The sequence below is a fragment of the Ctenopharyngodon idella genome, chromosome 17, assembly GCF_019924925.1.
Source record: "Ctenopharyngodon idella isolate HZGC_01 chromosome 17, HZGC01, whole genome shotgun sequence".
NCBI lineage: Eukaryota > Metazoa > Chordata > Actinopteri > Cypriniformes > Xenocyprididae > Ctenopharyngodon > Ctenopharyngodon idella.
The window spans coordinates 33,538,916-33,559,362 of NC_067236.1; the positions used below are offsets into that span (position 1 = coordinate 33,538,916).

At 37.5% G+C, this 20,447-nt stretch overlaps 1 protein-coding gene across 4 annotated transcripts in view; it reads right to left on the bottom strand.

Moving 5' to 3' along the window:
• Window positions 1-20,447, bottom strand: part of ttll5 (tubulin tyrosine ligase-like family, member 5) — a 120,133-nt gene that overhangs the window by 72,872 nt on the left and 26,814 nt on the right. For all 4 annotated transcript variants that reach the window (XM_051866899.1, XM_051866897.1, XM_051866898.1 and 1 more), the window contains exons 13-17: window positions 9,357-9,438; window positions 7,146-7,207; window positions 5,125-5,216; window positions 2,194-2,295; window positions 1,919-2,010 (exon numbers count right to left, since the gene is read on the bottom strand). In XM_051866899.1, coding sequence (XP_051722859.1) covers window positions 1,919-2,010; window positions 2,194-2,295; window positions 5,125-5,216; window positions 7,146-7,207; window positions 9,357-9,438 — 430 coding nt within the window. The remainder of the gene's footprint in view (window positions 1-1,918; window positions 2,011-2,193; window positions 2,296-5,124; window positions 5,217-7,145; window positions 7,208-9,356; window positions 9,439-20,447) is intronic.

Below are 20,447 nucleotides of genomic sequence, written 5' to 3' on the forward strand. Positions count from 1 at the left end.
CAAAGACCGATACCTCACGTGACGTAACTGACAGAATTTTCCGTGCACAGAGACACCGGCGGCAGCAGCAGAAACAATGTCAGCCTCAGAGGTGTGGAAATACTTCAAAATTAATGATGACAACACACATTGCGAACTGCACGCTTTCAATCACAATTCGCTATCGATTAATGAAGGTGGGATAGGCGGAATCGCGCTGAATGACACAGACCAGAAGCGATCCCAGTTCTCTCAGACAGCGCGCGATCAGTTCTCCTCGCGCCTGAATGGTCAAATGCACACATAGTTGTCAAAATGTCCATCGTGTGGAGTATCTCACGTAAATACAGTCGGTTATGGCTTAAGTGGACGTAAACATTTGGGTGAAAACAGGATATGTGTCAGTATCCATGGATTCAGTCTTAAAGGGACCGTAGCCTATATTTGTCATTAATGTTAATAAAACAACAAAATATGTTAAATAAATGTATACATGGTAAATAAACCTACTGTATCTGAAAAACAAGTTCATTTAATTTGTATCTCTATAGTATTTGTTGTATTGTTTGTAATTTCTTTGTAAATTTCTTTTTTCATCAGAGTAATAATAAAGAAGCTGTCCTACATTCATTAGTCTCACTGTGTTGTGCTTGGAAAACTGCAACATCACCAAAAAAAAAAAAAAAGAGAGAGAGAGAAAAATTAATAAATGTATCAGTATCGGCGAGTGCTTGAAAAAAGTATCAGTACTCATACTCAGTCCTTAAAAAATGGTATCGGTGCATCCCTATGAACTACAATAACTCTGATGGTTTATCAAAGGTCGTACAGAGCCTTTTATGAGGTCATTTCAGTTGAGGATCTGTACAGACAGTAGCTGCTCATCCTCACACACCGCTGTTTGCTTTAATTAGTTAGACATGATTGCACCGTCTGATTTAGGGGCAGTCAGCTCAAGCTTGACAACAAGCAGAGTTTTGCACAGTTAGAGGTGGATTGGCAAAGTTATTATAATCTCAGTTGAAGTCAGGATGATGAAATCTGGTTTATTTGGTTAAAATCTGCTGTTTAGAGTCCAATCTTAAGCTCACTCTGGCAACATAAACAGTTTTGTGAATGACAACCTCATTTAAACACAGAAGTGCATGTCCTAAATTACAACTCAATGTGTGTACAGATGGTTAGCATCGTGACGCTTATAGTTTAAACCGCCTAACTGAGTTTAAACCATTTAAACCTGTTAGCTATTTTTTGGACAATCAGAGACATTCACAAATGTTTCAGTAATCACAGAGGCACTATGTTTTATTTCTGTTCATTGAACAGCATGCTCTTCCAGTGCTGCTGGGAGAAACTAAAGCGGAGAAAGACCGTATCTAAATCTGAGGATGAGTCAAACCATCTGTCAGTGCTCAAATGTAAGTGACGTCACTGCATTAACAACTAGTGCAGAATGAGGAATCACAACTGTATTTAGCTGCAGTATTCAATTTGTAAGTGTCCAAAATTGGTCAGTGCATTCTGTTGAACCACACCAACCATGTTATGTCAGTGAATTATCAGGTCCGTTAAATAACAGATACTGATTTTAATAACATGTTGGTAAATGTTGACTAACTGTTAACTAAGATTAATAAACTTAGTATTTTATAGTAACCTTGTTACACGTTACATGCACTTACTAAAGTAATAACAGTAAATTTTGCATAATTACACACAATTATCCCTAATCCTAACTCTATAGTAAGTGCATGTAGTAAATATTATAGACTACTTGTACACTGTAACAAGGACACCTTGTTAACTGATTGTAAGCTAATTGTAAAGTTGCTCTTTGACAAATAGCTTTTGTTCATCTTTTGTAAGTCGGTTTGGATAGGCCATTTCTGGGCTTTAGTTAAATCATTTTTAAATCAACGGTTTCTGATATCCTCCTAACCTGTAAAGTTCCCAGGTGTCTGGAGTAGGAAAAATCCGAACAAATCCACCTCTCCGCTCATATTCCTCCTGTACCCTCCTCAGAACTTTCATCTGTCCAGGAGAGACAATAGAACATGCTGTTCAATATCAAATATGTTAGGAGCAGCCAAGAAGAAAGAGCATGCATCAGCCTGCTATCTTCAAAAAAATTCCTAACATAGGCATCATTTGGCTAAAGTCATGGAAACACCGTTGGCTGTTGACTCAGAATCACTGTAAGAGTTGGATGCTGACCTCTTCTGCTGTCAGGCCCAGTGTGCTCTCCGCTTGCTTAGTGCTGTGTTTCTCTCTCTGCGCTTCTGGGTCGGCACTGTTGGAGGATGGCGGTCTCTGACGCTGAGGATAAGAGTGAATTATCACAAAAAGGCATCATCAGTATTACTACTATTACTCATAGTTAGAGTTGGTGATCTGAGCAATCCCTTAACCGAAATGCCATATTTTCTACAAAGTCACAGCTCTGTTATATAGCAGCAGCAACTGATAAATCTGCCCGTTGTAGTGGCATTGTGACATTGCACACACACTGCTTTCACATGCTGTTAGAAAGAGATGTAATTATTAAACTTACACACACACATAACCAGTCCTGCACCATTTGTGCTAAAGTTATGATCAACAACACACCTCATAAACTCTCTAAAGCTCACTTCTGTTTCTTGTGCTTCATGTGTGCATGGTTTGGATTCAGTAGAAATATTTAGATCTTAAAATGAAACACTGCAATAGCTTAGTTTTAATGGATCTGGTGTTATGGCTGTTTTTTCACATATTAAAGGGGTCATGAATTGAGAAATCAACTTATCCTTGAGCTTTTGATATATAAGAGGTCATCGTACTATAAGAATATCCTGTAAGTTTCAGAACTGAAAACTTCCTTGTTAGTCCAATAAAAGCTTTTATTGACACCAGACCCAGAGAACGACTGATCCTGGAATGTGTCTATAGAGAGGTGAAACTCCGCCTCCACAGAAGAAATAAACGCCTACTTCATTATTGCATCGTTAGCCCCGCCCACTGGTGTGTTAGTGAGATGAGGAGGAGAGAAGAGCGATACAGGACTAAAATAACATTACCTTTCAAAGATCCTAATGCTAGAAATATGGTTATTTATTTTCAACAATGTGAATGTCTCAGTTGAGCTTTATTTATTTGTATTCGGTACATTTCACTGTGGATTCTTTGGTAAATCAATCACATTTCGGTGCAGGATTTGAAACAGACATTTACGATATGAACTCGACAGTAATGCAACAACATGTCAGTAACTGTGTTAATTCTAATGCCTGATCTGATATGATTCATGTATAGTCAAGATGATCTTTGTCTGTGTGTCAGTAAATCAAACCAGTGACTAAACGCTCAACTTCACCTTGTTTCTCTTAGTAGGATGAAAAATCTTTTATTTAAACGGTGATTCAATTATATATGGAAAGCGATCAAAGAACGCTCCCTTTACAATCGCTGGAGCTGTCAATCAAACAGAGCGAGTTTATTAGTGAATCTCTTAGTTACCTCACGTTTGGTCTTTATGAGTGTGTTAGTAGACCATTCAGTCAATTCAAAAACAAAGACTCATTAAGGAATGAAACATAAAACATTTAAATAAGGAGATTATTTAAACTTTGCACACCACCTTACGAAAATGCAGTACTATGAAAATGGGGTATCAAGCAACTCAAAGATTTCAATCAGCAGTATCCTCATTACCTCTTCCTATATAACATGCACATAAGCCTCTAGGACTCAGCAGATCCACAGCATGGCTCAAAACAGGGAGTTTGAGATATCAACCTGGATTACGTCGGTCTACGCTGGGTCTAAAATAACCTAGCAAATGGACAGGGAAATCAGCTCCTTAACGTCTTGTTTGTTAGCTGAGGAGAGCTGTTTCCCAAATCCACCATGGAATTCCCTAAATCCTTTTCATCATATTGATATGAAACAGCTGCTCCAAATTTTGCCAGCCAGTTGGATGGGTGGCTGAGGAGTCCCACCCAAACTGTCTGTGGGCCAAAAATTACGGGTCCATTACAAGCATTTGGAGCCAATAACACAATCTAGTGACCAGGGTGAAACTCAAGTGCCTTGACTGGTTGTACACTAGCTGCTTATCTCAAGCTTATGATCCTGGACCAATAACGTATATGCTTGACCATCAAGCAATTAGGAAAATTAACAAATAAATTGTCTGCCTTTGTAAAAATTGGGGCATAATAAGAATAGCAGACTGTTTATACCAACACACACCTGTGAATGTGTGTGGATACAGACCTTATGCACCAGAGAAACAAGCGCGCAGCCATTATATTCATATTTCTATTCTATTTGAACTGCGATTAAATCATATAAAGGAAGCAATCAAAGAACGCTCCCTTTACAATCGCTGGAGCTGTCAATCAAACAGAGCGAGTTTATCAGTGACCAAAACTCCCATTATATTCGACGAATCTCTTAGTTAAATCGTGTTTGGTCTTTATGGGTGTGTTAGTACACCATTCAGTCAATTAAAAAACAAAGAAACAGAAAAAAGCAGAAATGAATGGGAAATGAAGTAATCCCATAAACTTCCAATTTTAGTGTGATATACATACAAAGAGAATATATAAAAATATTTATTTAATTTGGTAAAAGATTGTTAAGTAATATTGTAAAAGTTTTGATCAAAAAGCTGAAGGTCCAAAAGAAATTTGTTTGGGTCTAAGAGACAATTTTTTTCTTCATAAGGGAATTGCGGGTGAAATTTTGAGTCTGTATAGCTTAATTGAGTCCAGAGGGCTGAAATTGCTACTCAATCCCATAATAAATTAAGTCTAATTAAAACTTGGAAAGTCAGTGGCTTTCCAAGTTTTTAACATCTTCAGAAAAAAATAGTAATCATAGACTAGAAAGTGCACAATGATAGAGATCATCCTATTACATTAGTGCCTCCTTTCCCACATGAGCATCTAGTACTACTTCTGACTTTTGTCTTGTGCTGACACACCTAAATGCTGAAACATGAAGGTTTTTCTTCTTCTTCTTCTTATTATTATTATTATTATTATCAAAACAAAACAAGGTCGTCTAATGATCATCATGATTGGCCTAATAGTCATGTGTTGCCTGGTTGTTTATCCTAAAAAAGAAACTATATAAATAAGGTCAAAGTGTGGTTATTTTTACCTGAGGCTTCTGGGTAGGATTCTTCATTCTTGAGTCAAACCCAGCTCTGTCAGTACGCAGCTGTCGTGATAAGGGATCCTGACACACGAAACCTAAGTGCAACAAACAGCTGCTGTTCAGACAAAAGAGCACTTTGATGATGATACACAATCATTTTCTAATTTCTATCCATCCAGATGTGTACAAAAACAGCAGACCAAATACTGCATCAAACAGTCTGATTATTCTGTTATTTATTACAATATTTCTTGTTGATGTACACTACCGTTCAAAAGGGTTTCTTTTCTTTTTGAAAGAAATTAATACTTTTCTTCAGCAAGGATACATTAAATCAATCAAAAAGATTTCAATTTCAAATAAATACTGTTCTTATAAATGTGTTCATCAGAATTCTGAATAAAGACACTGTATTATGGTTTTCACACTTTCATGATGTGATGATGAATTTTACATTTACATTTAGTCATTTAGCAGACGCTTAGCAGACATTAACGAATGTTCACTAATAGGACAACAGGTTCTATATCAATAGAACCTGTGACCAGAATAGAAATCAACTTTTATAAAAAATTGAAGCCGAGTTTGTCAGTTCTACTTTTTGAAATTGATGTAAAGTAATCATCAGAAATGTGGATCACACAGATGCATGTGATCTACAACCGTCACTGTACTGAGATCAATCATCACAGTGAGCGTTTCTGTCTCTGGTGTCAGATTTGATAGTTTTTGGAGTGGTGACAACCTATTGCATAAGCACAACAAAACTTTGCCTCAAGCAATCATTATTTTCATGAGCACAGCAGAGGTATTTTCTTCAGCCAAACTATGACAGTTCAATGACTCATGCAAGCGTCTAATGTTCTGTTGACAATTCCTTCATGCAAGTCATCTAATGCTAATGAACACTGCCTGCGGGGAACTCTTTAACACTGCGGTGAGGACGCGGGGTATCGATTTCTTTTCAGGCACGTCACATTTCAAATTGCATGGTAGGAAAAATGTGAAAAAACCACCAGCAGGCAACAATGCCCCATTAGTGATTAGTGAGAGAGACAGAGAGGATAAACCTTAAGCATTTCCAAATTGCATTTTAATTTTTTCCCCAAATTTCCATTTTCATTTTTCTAGATTGTGTGTTTTATGATTTATTACAAATTTATTATCAAAAACAGTTGTAATCACATGCATGAAACTTATAAAGAATCTTTTAAAGTGTAATCAAATGAAATTAGAACAATTCCTTTCATTATTTGGCAAAGTGCTTCACTGTTAAAACTAAAACATGGAAGAAGACCATGAGATATGGTGTGATTTTCTTTAAAAGAAGTTTTAAAAACATTGTTATTGTTGTTGTTATTATTACTTTAATAAGTATACTCTACTGTGCAATTGTAATATACTCCTGTCATAATTTCTTCAAGTCAAACCGAACTTTTATTTTGCCGGGCTGTGAGTTTGTGAAAGTTCTCTCAGATGAAATGGTGAAATGCTGCTGAAGTGACTCTCAGAGCAGCTCTGGAGATGAAGTGTTCATGTTTTCATAAAGACGACGAGACGAGCGTCACGTGTGCTTGAGTTTGTGTCGCAGAGCAAACAGACACACGCACAACATGCAGCCTTCAGATTTCAATAGAAGTGTTTTTGTGCTTTAATTTTAAAAGACACTAGTCTATATCGCCATTTGATTAACTGTATATCCCTCCATTTGATTATTTATCCAAAATTTGCCAAATTCTGTGACATTTCTTGTTAAACTGGATTCAGAGATTCCCACGTTTTCCGCATCGCAAAAATCATAGGGCCCTATAAAACCTCATGTAAGAGAGGAAAGCACAACCCTCCATCCTCTTAACCGGTCATTACTGTACACCAAACAAATGTGACCCACATGACAAAAGCCACGGCCACAGACAGTAACCTGCAGTTATGGGTGTTCAGTGGTTTGAAAATGTGACCATACAAGAACATTTACAACATGAGACTGAGGTCAAGTGGTAGAGGACTGTGAAAAAGAAACTCACCCACAAGAGAAAACATATCGGAGATCATGCTGGCCTTTATCTTTAAATCAAGGGGGGCATCACTAGAAATATAAAAAGGGGACAAAAAAGTATTAGTGCATTGTTAAATAAACCTTGTGGGCCAATTAACTGTTCTGATTTATAAGACTTTAACACAGCACACTGAAATATGATTATTTTATTTCTCCCGTGAAACACGAAATCAGATACTGGACAGAATGTCTAAGCCGTTCATTTCCATCCAGTGAAACTGAATGGTGATTTATACAGTGTCAAAAACCATCATAACAATAGTCTACATCGGCAACCTATGGCAAGCGGAGGGATAATCACTGGCGCGTGACTATAGCTAAAGAGGTCTATGTATTTAATTTAAATAAAGTCTCTCGAACTTGCCTCCCAAGTCCCTTGAGGTGCGAGCTATATTATCGTTCCGCGTGCCATAAGGTTGCCGACCGCTGGTCTATATGACTACATTTCAAGTCATATGAGAGCTGTCAAATATCAGAGCAGTTCCAAGGTTTTCACAGAGGAAATAAAATAATACGACTCAACCCTTTACAGTGAATACTATGAATACTGTCACTGCCTACAAAAACTGCATGTCTTTTTAAAGGGACAGTTCGCCGACAAATAAAAATTCTGATATTTTGAAAGGTCCAAAATATCGTATTTTGTGTTCCACAGAAGAAAGAACATAAGGGAAATAAGGGGGAGGATATGATTTTTTGAGTAACTATCCCTTTAAGTTCATTGTTATAGATGTCACATATTTCACAAGCAAGAGAAGTGAATAACATTAAAAATAATACAAGAAATTAGACACAAAGCTGTCTATTAAATCAGTCCATGCCAGATCTACACAACTAGGTGATTTACCTCTGCTGAAAGCACTACATGACGCTTCCACTTGATACTGAATACAAATGTGAAGATGTTTAAACTGTTCCATTCTTGACCCAAAACCACTGCGGTCTGTGCTGTTTTTATGTTTATGAGCATGTTGACAAGTACACTTAATGGCAGGCTTGAGTTTGACTCAAGTCTTCATTAAGAACTTCCCTCTAATTGGACAAATTACGCATAAGGATTTGTTTGACACAAACAGTTGAGTGTAAATTTTTTTGTAATGAGAAATATCTGGGGACCAAATAGCTTTTTAATCAGAAGCATTTTAGCTTGATCTTTGTTGGTTTAGCAGATTGAGGCTGGAGTTATTTCTTCATCTCTGATCTTGGTGAGAGAGTACTTGGCCTTGAAATCTTTGTGGCTCTTTATTATCCTGCTGCTTGATGTAATCTCTTAGGCCAGCTATTGCACCTTCACTCATGATGGAAGCAATTTGCTATTAAGATCTTCTTAGACTTCCTTCATCACTTAGAGCATCTGACAAGATGTTCTTCTTGAACTTATAACCAGAGCTTCCACTATTTAGGATGTTCATTAGTAGTATTAGCAAATCGAATGTCAGTGGTGAGAGAGAGTTGCCTTGGAAAACTATTCGCTTTATGGCTTTTACCAGTCTTTATGCAACCACTGGCATGAACCGGCAGGTTGGTTTTCTAACCCTTCACTGCAACTTCCAAGAAGCCTATGATGACTGGGCCTGTTCGGTATGCTCATACAGTTGATGATGATGGAATACTGTCAAATGTTTGCAGTTGATGTATGTCAACACATGTCTGGTAACACACTCAAATCACTTGGTTGCAATATCTTAATGCAGAGTATCAAAGTTTCTGATCCAGTTTTGGACATGTCTTGACCTAAAAACATCCAACTGGGTAGATCTTTGATGGCCGAACGAACCATCTGTAACAAGAAATCCACTCATCTGGTGTTACGCTTTGAAATAGCCTTCGTTACCACCAGATACTGTGGCGTAGACCCAGTGAGTTTATAAGGAATGCTTGAGATGTTCTTTACACTTTAAACTCATCTAAACTACTTGAATGTCAAAATTTCTTCCTGTCAAAATATGGTGCTACAAGGGCCAAAATGCACATTTGATTGCATTTCTGTATTTGCCTAAAATTCATGGTTTGAATGGCAGTATGTGATGGAAATTCAGAGTGCACAACGCAGTGATCTCAAATTGCATTTGCCTGTCTAACACAGGCAGAACACAAACACCCAAAGCAGTTATTGTACACATCACATACACATAAGAAAATGGAAAAATCAAAGGATTGGTGTGTGTGCGTTGCTCACCATGCCAGTGAGGGAGAGAGGTTCACTTCCAAGAGCCACGGTTTGAGGTTGGAATCAATGAGAACGTCGAAACCATACAGTTCTGCGAATTGAGACACACACAGTGAGACGGGTGAATGGGAGGACACCCACCACACAGAGGCGGCCAGCGCTACTGAGAGCCGTCTGTAAATGCAAATGAACAGATTAAAGCAGTAATAGAAGAAGAAACACAGGCCACATACACACTGAAAACCTCTTTAGCATATAGAAGTAAATCCTCTAAATAATCATTCTGTGTGTCTTTCCTGAACTTGTGATGGCTGACACTGTTATTATACTATTGTCCAGATAGTTTGCATTCACAGCAGATTCAATACTAAGCAAATTATGATATTTTGACAAATCATTACACATTATCTAGTACATCTGTGTCCAAAAGTGAGCGACATCACTGAATTACCAGCTAGTTTAGTTGTAAAAACTATGCAGATTTATTTTAAATGTGGTGGTCACTATCTGAATTTTGACCCATGAAACCTTATATTTTAATAAATACAGGGTTGTTATGACACCATTATTTCAGATACCAGGGAAATTTCACAATTCTCGATTGCATTATACCACAACAAAAACTACTATCCTAACTAATATAAAGTTCAAACATTTTTTAAGACAAGTACACAGTCAGTAATAAAATAAGAACAAATTACAAGCGACAGGACAAATAAATGCAATAGAAGAAAGAAAATTTTGAAGCTGGAGGAGAAAATGAGATGGAGTTTTTTGCCCTACCGCGGTACTTCCACCTACATCACGCGTGACCTTTCCAACACGATTATGCACATTGTGGATCGCAGAGCAGTGCAAGACGGTGGTTAAAAAGTATATAATTTTTATTTATTTTATAAAATGACAGAGCATTTCTCTAGATAAGGGATCATGTAGAGCTCTTTGAAGCTGCATTGAAACTGACATTTGGACCTTCAACCCGTTGAACCCCAGTGAAGTCCACTATATGGAGAAAAATCCTGGAATGTTTTCCTCAAAAACCTTAATTTCTATTCGACTGAAGAAAGAAAGACATGAACATCTTGGATGACATGGAGGTGAGTAAATTATCAGGAAATTTTAATTCTAAAGTGAACTAATCCTTTAATTGAGTTAAACAATTTTAACGTGTTAAACAGAAAATATTGATTGCAGAAATTGCATCACATTTTTGGATACCACATTTAAATATGTTTGTCAATCCAGAAATTTTGACAAATAAAACTTTTATATAAATCATGAATGGGTAATAAACGAGCAAGGAGCGTTTCCTTTGTAATACACTGTAAACACTAACGCTCAAAATACTTAATAGTTTTGAGTAGGACAAACTTAAATTGAACAAATTAGTTCAGTTAAATTAACTGTTAGGAGTATTTAGAACTTTCTTTTTCTTTTGAGTTCACAGCACTGACATTTTAAGTAAACTGAACTGTTTTATTGTTTTGAGTTGTTTGAACTCATTTCTTTTATTTTAGACTAACTTAAGTTTAACCGAAACTGGACTGTGATTTCTATTTCCCAGCATGCTTTGCCCATGGCACTCGAAAGGGAGAGTAAATGCTAAAATTAAGTGTTATATAATGTTTTTTTTTTTTTTTTTTTGTGCAAGATTAATGGTAAGGGAGATTTAGTAGTGATTAATGTTTTGTTATGGTAATTTAGAAGAGTTTCTGTTAATGTGGGTTTTTGGAGAGTTTCCATCATGGTGACAAGTAGCGCATGCGGCTTGGTTTGAGAGCAGGTAAGTTACATGTTTTAAATTGCTGTACTCATTCAGTAAGTTATACTATGATATTGTTAATATGTTAGCAAATTAGCAAGTTGGCATTTTCTGAATTTTCTTTTTAGGATTTCTAGTGACGTAAATTAACATTTGATTTGAAAACTCAAAATAAGGTTATGTTAATTGCAATCAAAGTGTATGAGTTAGCTAACTCAGTACTTCAAGTTAGGAGCAATTATCATGCATGAGTACTACAAACTCAAAACTTGATAATTCTGCTTACTTAAAATTGGGAACATCATAACTCAAAAAATTTGATGTAACTGATTACCTCACATTTTTTGAGTTAGCCCAACTTATTCAGGTTTACAGTGTAATTGGCTTACTATCTTTACAAGAAAAACTTTTAAAATGATCACAATATACTCTATACAATGTTTCCTAACTTTATATCATCAGCAAAGATATTGAGATCATATTACTAATATTCAATGTATCACCCAGTCCTAAAGAGCAGCATAATCTTCCTATCTTTTGGAACAGCCTTATACTGGGAACATGTTTTAAATGTTGCCTACAGTAGGTTTTGAAACAGAGCCTATATGTGGCTCTAAATGCTCTCTGGTATAAAGCAGTTCTTTATCAAACAGAAGGGGGGTTTCTGTGTCCTTTCTACATTCACTGACACAAGAGACAGAGTGTTTGAATGTGTGTGCTTGTGCTCGTGTGTAAACAGAGCTGTTTTAGAGTGGGGCGACATGTCGACTATAAATAAGCCCTGCTAACTTTATACTACATTTCATGGCATCAAAGGGATCAACAGCTGATCCCACTATTCCCACTTCACCTGTATCTGTTTTTATCATTAGATAGATGACTGTTCAGTTCTTATGACACTATTAACACAATACACAATAAATTACACTATTTTTTACTGTTTTTGGGTACGTTTACTATCCGTTTCAGAGCTTGTGAGTCTTTAAAGTTTTAAAAGTCAAGATGTGCTCTACTGAACACTGTGTTGAGTTGTTTCAGACCCAAAACCAGCTTGACTGATGTACCTCTTACTCTAACAACCTTTTCCTCCACTGATTCATACACATTTTCTCAATTAATAAAAAAAAATGCATTTATAAATATCTGCCAGTTCCAGTTCACCAATGACCCCATGCAATTATTTAAGACAGATCCCAAACCAGATTGTGTCACATATGAGTATTTCGTAAACCTGTTATGCATAGTATACTATAATCCATTTATTTGTAAACAGGTAGAATGTGCATGTAAAAGCATCTGGACTTAGTTATCCAATCACTGAAGACCTCTCGTCACTCATCAGAGGGCCTTCATCAGCTTCAGTATTTAGATAAATCCATAACTACGACCATATGCTCTTGAATAAGATTTTACCTGCTGCTCCATAAATAAAACATGACAATGACCTGGATCACAGGCAGAGCCACTGTTTGAGAGGCTTTGCTGGAAGTGAACTGAGAAAAACACACTTACAGTGGTTCCTGACAACAAAATGGTTGCTTTTTCCCCCCATCTTCTAACAACCAAAACATGCAACACATAGACCAAAGGTGCTGTCACATTAGCAAAATTTCATGGGAAAAAAAAATGATCTATTGTCAATAGTGTAGCGATGTATGAAGAACAGCTCACACAGAAGTCCTGTTCAAATCAAAGTGAATCTGCATATGGAAATCTTTCACCCTCACACGAAATTCCAGATTGTGTGGATTTTACTGAAATTTGGATTTCGTCTAACAATGGTAAATGTGACTGGACCTTAAGACAAAAACAGTTCATTTTGGCCAATTTCTAAGGCAGCACCTCACGCATACTTCAGGGTCTGGATCCAACTCCTCCCACTTCACATATTCCTAAACCTACCCGTCTCCGCCCCCTGGATCTCGTGTGTTCTGCAGTGAGGGGCTACTGAAAAATTCGTTAACTAGTCAACTACTTTTCTGGTTAACTAATCAACTTCTACAAACAGGTAGTCATGAAAGCCCTACAAGGAGGGTCAGAAATGAACTTCTCCATTAAGGGGCAATATTTGCCACTGGAAGTGATTTCTTGGGGCATTTTTGACCTTTGTAGGGGCAATTTTTATAATTACCTTACTAAATGTTTGAGTGTTGTTTTTTTATGTCAGATACTTATAGTGCTCCTATTTGCTTCAGGTACCGCGATCCCGGGTCAAGCGAAAAGGCGATCATCCCTTTTTCGATAGCCGGACCTATAGGTTATGGAATAACTTGCCGCTCTCCATCCGCTCTGCCCCCACTTTGAACACTTTTAAAACAGTTTTGAAGAAGCTCTTTTACATCTTGGCTTTTGATTCTGACCCAGAAGACAACTAAATATTAGTCTGCTTTACTATCTTTATTTGGTTTTCTTGATTGCTTTGTACAGTACTTTGGGTTGCACTCGTGGCAGTAGAAATGTGATTTATAAGAAAATAAACTAAACTAAAATAAACTGTTATGCTATTTTAAAGGTTCCCAATTTGTTTTGAGGTCTAGGTTTACATGCATCCAAGGTCAAAAAAACATTTTAATATTCTCATAATATCCATTGCAGCATCAGCTCTTTTCTCACAGTGTCTGAAATGGTTCGATCAAGGATTCGGTCTCTCTAAACCCCGCCTTTCTGGGAGCCTGCTCTGATTGGTCAGACGGCAAAGTCTGTTGTGATTTTCAGCTCTAGAGGCTTTATCAGCACTTGATTCACAGTGATATGAACAGTAATGATGGCGTCGGTTTTACCGTATCAATCTCATCAAAGTGGATTTGCTTTGGCAGCAGAAAACAGCGTCTTCTCGACACGAACAACACGAACCAAACTCTTCCAGTCTCAGATACAACTACAGTGATTGAAGGGCAAAGTAGATGCTGTTCAGCCAATGAAGACCATATACTGACATTATGCAAATTTGTTACAAAGCTACGTAGATTCAGCAGGAAGTGAGACTGGAATTACTGACGACTTGTTTCAGCAGTTCAGAATTGCTTCTTTCTTTTGGGAGAAAAAACTCCATTCATGTGTACTTTGATTTTTGAAACTTTGTAGAGCTTTTACATTCACAAACAGATCTATCACACACTGCATGAAAGATCATATCTGAAAAATCATAATAGGGGCACTTTAAATTTAATCAATCCCAGACAGCAACATAATGTGGCCTAGATCTGGCCCACATCTGATACATGTGGATTACACACGGACCAGATGTGGGCCGGATCTGGGCCGACATTATGTTGCTGTCAGGGATTAATTCAATCAATTAGAATAGTCTGTTACCAATAAAATTTGATCAGCAAAAGCCATCTTTGCATTGCCAAGGTGGCAAAGAAGCTGCATCTGGCATGGCGTTTATGTTTATTTACACCGACTTTCTGCTCAAAGGTGGCATATGTGTACAGTATTTACACAACAACTGAATAATGTTGACTTTAAATAGCCTACATAAAGTATTTAATTATAAAATCAAAAAACAGGAACTCATTACAGGATTGGACTGCAATGTTATTGTCAATTATTGCCCTTGATATTGTAATAATGATTATTAATGCTGTTTTTGTGTGTGAAGAAAAAACATATTCCTTTAGGCAATATGATTTTTTTTTATGCATTAGAAAACCAAGACTTCACATTGGTTATTTTAGCAGTTGGTGTAGTTGATTATTCAAACAACGCAAAGAACGTTCCCCATCACTGGAGCAGTCAGAGAGATCCCCCATTATAACCAGCTGACTACAATGCAAAATTAATCTCTTAATTACATCGTATCTGCACTTTGTTGAATATGATGAGAGAATTCAGGGAAGTCTGTTGGAGCACACATTGAATTTCCAGCGTTTTCAGTGGATTTCTATGACTGGGCATTGCATTCATGAACTGAACAGAGATGTGCAAATGGCTATAATGCTCAATGCCACAAAAAAACAACATAAAAAGAAATCTTTGATGCAACATGAGCAGATCTAAATCAACACCTTTTATTCATGATCACATTTCACTTTAATTGTGACAGTCATAATCGTTTTAGTTTAATTATAGTGCCATTTTTTCCCCATATCTTGAATTTGGGGGGCATTTATGTTCAATTCGGGTAGCATTTTTGCCCCAAACCCATGTTAATTTTCAACCCTGCCTATAAGGCTGACTAATGAAGCCAGTAACGGTCTATGCAGGCAGCAGACAGCACAGCAGCTCACTGGGTTCTTGAACAGAGCTACACACGAGTACATCTTTCTTTAATCAGCTCTAAACACACAACACGAGCTGAAAGACAGGGCGAGTGGCCCATACTAATTACTCAAGATGTGCAAAAGCACCATTTCGCATTGTGAACACACATACAAACACAAACAGCACACTCCATACGCATTTACACTCCGCTTCAAACAGCGAGCAGCCAACAGCCCATGTGTAACGCATTTTCCCCCAATTAGGAGCAGACACTGGTCCTGCCCGCACCTCAGCCCTCACAGGCCGTCTCGCTCTCTCCATCTCTCTTCTCTCGGCTTTTGTGGCTCTTTAATGTGTGCTGGGAGGGCCCATTAACATCACCACAAAATATTCACAGTGAGGAGAATAAATAAGCACCAACAAGGGAAGATCAAAGCAGAGTGTTATTATGAGCCGTTGGGCTCTGGAATCGAAAAAAACAAGCCCAAACCAAACTCACCACAACAACAATAACAAGACCGTAACGTATCATCTCACTGGGTGTCTCCTGCGTCTGCTGTGTCACTTGACAATGTTGCATCACTGCAGAAATGAATCGTATTCCTGCTGGTTTTGGGTGTCTTTTCATAAACAATATAATAGAGGGTGGAGTGACTTGCATGAACTCACTGATGAAATACAACTTGACTTCTAAGCTTCAGTAAGAGACAATTTACACACAGTCACAGTACTGCAGAGAACTGCATATCACTTCAGCCACGGAAACTGGGAGACTTTCACCAATATTCTAATATCAGTGGTCCAAATGTTCTAGTTTACCCAAAAATATGCAAACCCGTATGCTGTTGTTGCTGCTGCTTTTATTCACAAAAAGAGAAATTTGAAGGATCATCATGAGGCTCTTTTCTACTACATACAAAAAAAATGCCATGAAAGTATCATAAAAGCAGTGCTTGTGACTTGTAAATCAGCGGATTTTTCACCAAGCTTGTTGCAATGCATTAGGATTTCCTTATCCGCAAAGAAAACATGAGATGCTGCTGTTTTTGACCATCTTTTGTTGTGAGCACACCTTAAAGGGTTAGTTCACCCAAAAATGAAATTTCTGTCATTAATTACTCACCCTCATGTCATCCCAAACCTCTGAGACCTTCGTTGATCTTCAGAACACAAATGAAGATATTTTTGATGAAATCTGAGGGTTTCTGAACCACACAATTGCAGCAACGTCATTGCACCTTATGAGGTCCAGAAAGGTACTAAAGACATCATTAAAACAGTCATGTGACTACAGTGGTTCAACCTTAATGTTATGAAGCGACGAGAATACTTTTTGTGCGCAAAAACAAAATAAAAATAACTTTATTCAACAATTTGAATTGTTTTCATACGCAATTGACATAGTGAACCACTGCAGTCACATGACTGATTTAACGATGTCTTTAGTACCTTTCTGGACCTCAAAAGGTACAATGATGTTACTGCCTATGTGTGGTTCAGAAACCCTTGGATTTCATCAAAAACATCTTAATTTGTGTTCTGAAGATTAACGAAGGTCTTACAGGTGTGGAACGACATGAGGGTGAGTAATTAATGACAGAAATTTCATTTTTGGGTGAACTAACCAGTTAAAATGCATCTTCAGACCAAGCCTAACAAATGTACAGTAAGTAATTAGAGTTTTGATTTTCAAACAGATGCACAGAAACACTTCACTGGGATTTTCTGGTGAACTAATACGCTTCAAGTAAACATTTATTAAAAAAAAAAAAAAATTGATTTGATTTAAAGGCACACTATGTACATTTTTGCCACTAGAGGTCGCTTATTCAAAACAAAGGCGTAGCTTGTTGGCGCCTTGATTCCATGAAATCATGGGAGTTGTCATCTTCACGTATACAGCCGGAGGAAAAGAATCCGACGGGATTCGGGCAGAAATCATGTTCATGGATGAGATTATTAACGTTACTGAAATATGAAGCAGGGTGTGGCTGAAAACCGTTGGAGCTGATCGAGGCCGCTGGAGCGATTGCTAATGAGAGACGAATGTGACACACGTCTCGAGAGCAGCAGGACTTTTATTATGCCACAGTCGCTGCTTCTGCTTCTTCCGGTCAAGCGTATGTGGGGTAAAGCAGCGCTGTTTATCATATTAGATACATTTGTGTGTTGAAAGTTGTTATAATGCTACTCTGTGTTCACTCGGCGGCTGCTGTGAGACACACTGCAGTAAGATAGATCGATATTAGTCATGGTAAAACACGGTACTCGCGGTAAATCAAGAAAATGAGATTTAAACCATAAGACTGACTGTGTTGAGCTATATAACATGATTAGTTTTCTGTCGATGAATGTATCCGAACAGTTGCTCACCTGTCTAATAAAACACATAATATATTAAAGCGTCTTTGTTGTTTCCATGGTTTCTACAAAATAAAACCGGAAATCAAGGGTAACGTGGGTATGATGTCGTTGATACACTGTAAAAAAACGGCCAAATTCTGACAGTAACATAAAAACAGTAATGTGCTATAGAAAGCAATGCATTATGGGCAATATTTTTCACGGTAAGCAACTACTGTTAATTTACAGCCCATTTTCAACAGTAATCTACTGTATTTATGTAATACGGTTTTGTACTGTAATACACAATGCATTGTGGGCTGGTGCATTTTTGAAGTAATAGCACAATGCCGCTGAACGGGTGTCTCACAGGAGTTTGAGTACGAGCTTCCTCTCCGTGTTCGCGGCGCTCATGATAAGAATATGTGTGGAAAATATAACTAATTGAAGTGGAAAGGAGAGGGAACTTTGAAACGGACTGCAGCAGGTGCATTCTTTTAAAACTGGACCGCGGGTGATGAGCGGGAAGAACTGAAGCTGAAAAGGCGGCGGCTGAATCAAACTAGTTCGTGTTCGTGGCACTTATGATGCTTCGAATCCCTTAAAACTGACTACAGCGAGGAGCGCGTTCTTTTAAACTGGACCGGTGACTGTGGCGAGCGGGAAGAACTGAAACTGAAAGCGGCGCCTGAAATGAACTTGTGTTCGCGACGCTTATGACACTTCGAGGAAACTGACTGCAGCAAGTTCTTTTAAAACTGGAGGTTTTGATCGGAGTGTTTTCTCTCACATCCAGATCACTCGAACGGTGACTTTAGAGCTGGAACTGAACAAGCCAGAATAGCGCTTGAGTGTGAAGTGAGTAATAATGAAAGGATTTAACGGAGAGTGTACAAAAAAAAAATCATAATTTATTCCCAAATTTCAGTGTTTATTTAGGCTTTCAGACTGTGTGTTTCTTTGTGGTACTCAGCCTCATGGTTTTGGCTGTAGTGCTCGTTGGCGGGAGAAAAAAAATAGGCTAATGGTCAAATTTGTTCTTAAACATTATTGATTAATAAACTTTTAAAATGCAGTTTCGTTTAATTGTATAACGTTAAGCTTTTTAACAGAGTTTCTGAGTTTGTAGGCCTATTCTTTTCTGCAATTTTTCTTACAAATGTTCACGTTGCTTGTATTATATTTTTGTCCATTTTGGGTGTTTATGCTTATAAATAAATGTTAACCTTTTTATTAGTCTATTACTGTTCCCTGTTTTTTACTGTAGTAATTTCCTGTGTGATTTTAATTTCCAACTTATTTTGGAGTTCCCTTTTTGACCTAGCTCAGCTGTGTTGCCAAAATGACTCAAATTGGGTTGTTTTTACCTCACCATTGTTTAGAGTGAACTGTAAATTGAAATAATCACAGAAATGTACTGCATGTATTTTTTACAGTAAATGGCTGTAAAGCAATTTCACAGTATTCATACCGTAGAATTACAGTAAATTGCTGGCGACTCTGCTGCCAGCGCATTACCGTTATTTTACACAAACATAGACGACGCACAGACACGGTCCATGTCCTGGTTAAAATCGCTTATTTCTCCGGATTTAAACATTCTTGGAAACGTTTGGGATAATGTAAGTACACGTCAACAAAATATATAACACTGTTCTAGTGGTTTTTGGATATTTTAATCTAAAAATCTTACATATTGTGCCTTTAATGTGCAGGCTTAAGTGTAAGTGTAGGAAAACAATAAATTACACAGTTGAAAAGTTTTTTAAACCAGCCTAAGCTGTTTTGTTGACTGTCCTGCTTAACAGCAGCTTGGTCAGGCTGGGAGACCAGCTTAGACCAGCTTAAACCAGCTAAGACTAGCAGGGACAGGTCTTTGAACTGTCATCATTTGGCTGCTGCTGTAGTCAATTGTAAATAGACCGGCCGGTGTTCTTCTAAACTGTCTTTATTATAAACACAGCACTGTGGCTCATGACCACACAAATTCAGCCCTATAAAGCATGTGAAACTTGTGTGCTTGGCTCTGAAACTGCAGCTTACAGCTCTATTTTAACATGATGTTTGTCTAAACTGAAGTGATGTGACAAAACTGGCGATGTGTAATAAAACAGCTTGGCTAATCAAGAATAAAAATGAACATCTCTTCATCAGCTTTGCGTGCTGTTAATTAATCACAGAAACAGAGTGATGATGAGCAGCATGGGCGGCACAAAACACTAATTCAAGCAAAGTGTCACACAGTGACCGTCATACATAAACAGACATCCTACATGAAGCACAACCACTTCTTTACATTACTAATCAAGTCCAGACCTCACTGACATTCAAGACTGAAATGGTTCCACATAAACTCTTTGTCTTTGTGCTAAAGTTGGCAATGTTTTGAAAAAGAAAATTTGGAGTGTCTGAAGTCTTGTTGTGAAGTATAGTAGTTTATACAGTATATGTCTGTACGATATGCAACATAAATATCCAAGTGAATCTTCACAGGCCTCACACTGGACTCAGTTGTAATTAAAAATGGTATTGATTCAATTACAAAACAATCCTCAATGCAGCACAATGCATCTTGTCCACCAATTTTTTATCAGTACTCACTTGTCACAATACCAAAATGTCAATAGTCCTTTTCAAAACCACTGAAATGCAATAAATCTTGATACCTACTTCAAATGATCAAATCACCAAAGATGAAAAAATGCAATTAAACACTTCTTTCTACCTTTTTAACTACACTCTAGAAAATGCTGGGTTAAAAACAACCCAAGTTGGGTTGAAAATGGACA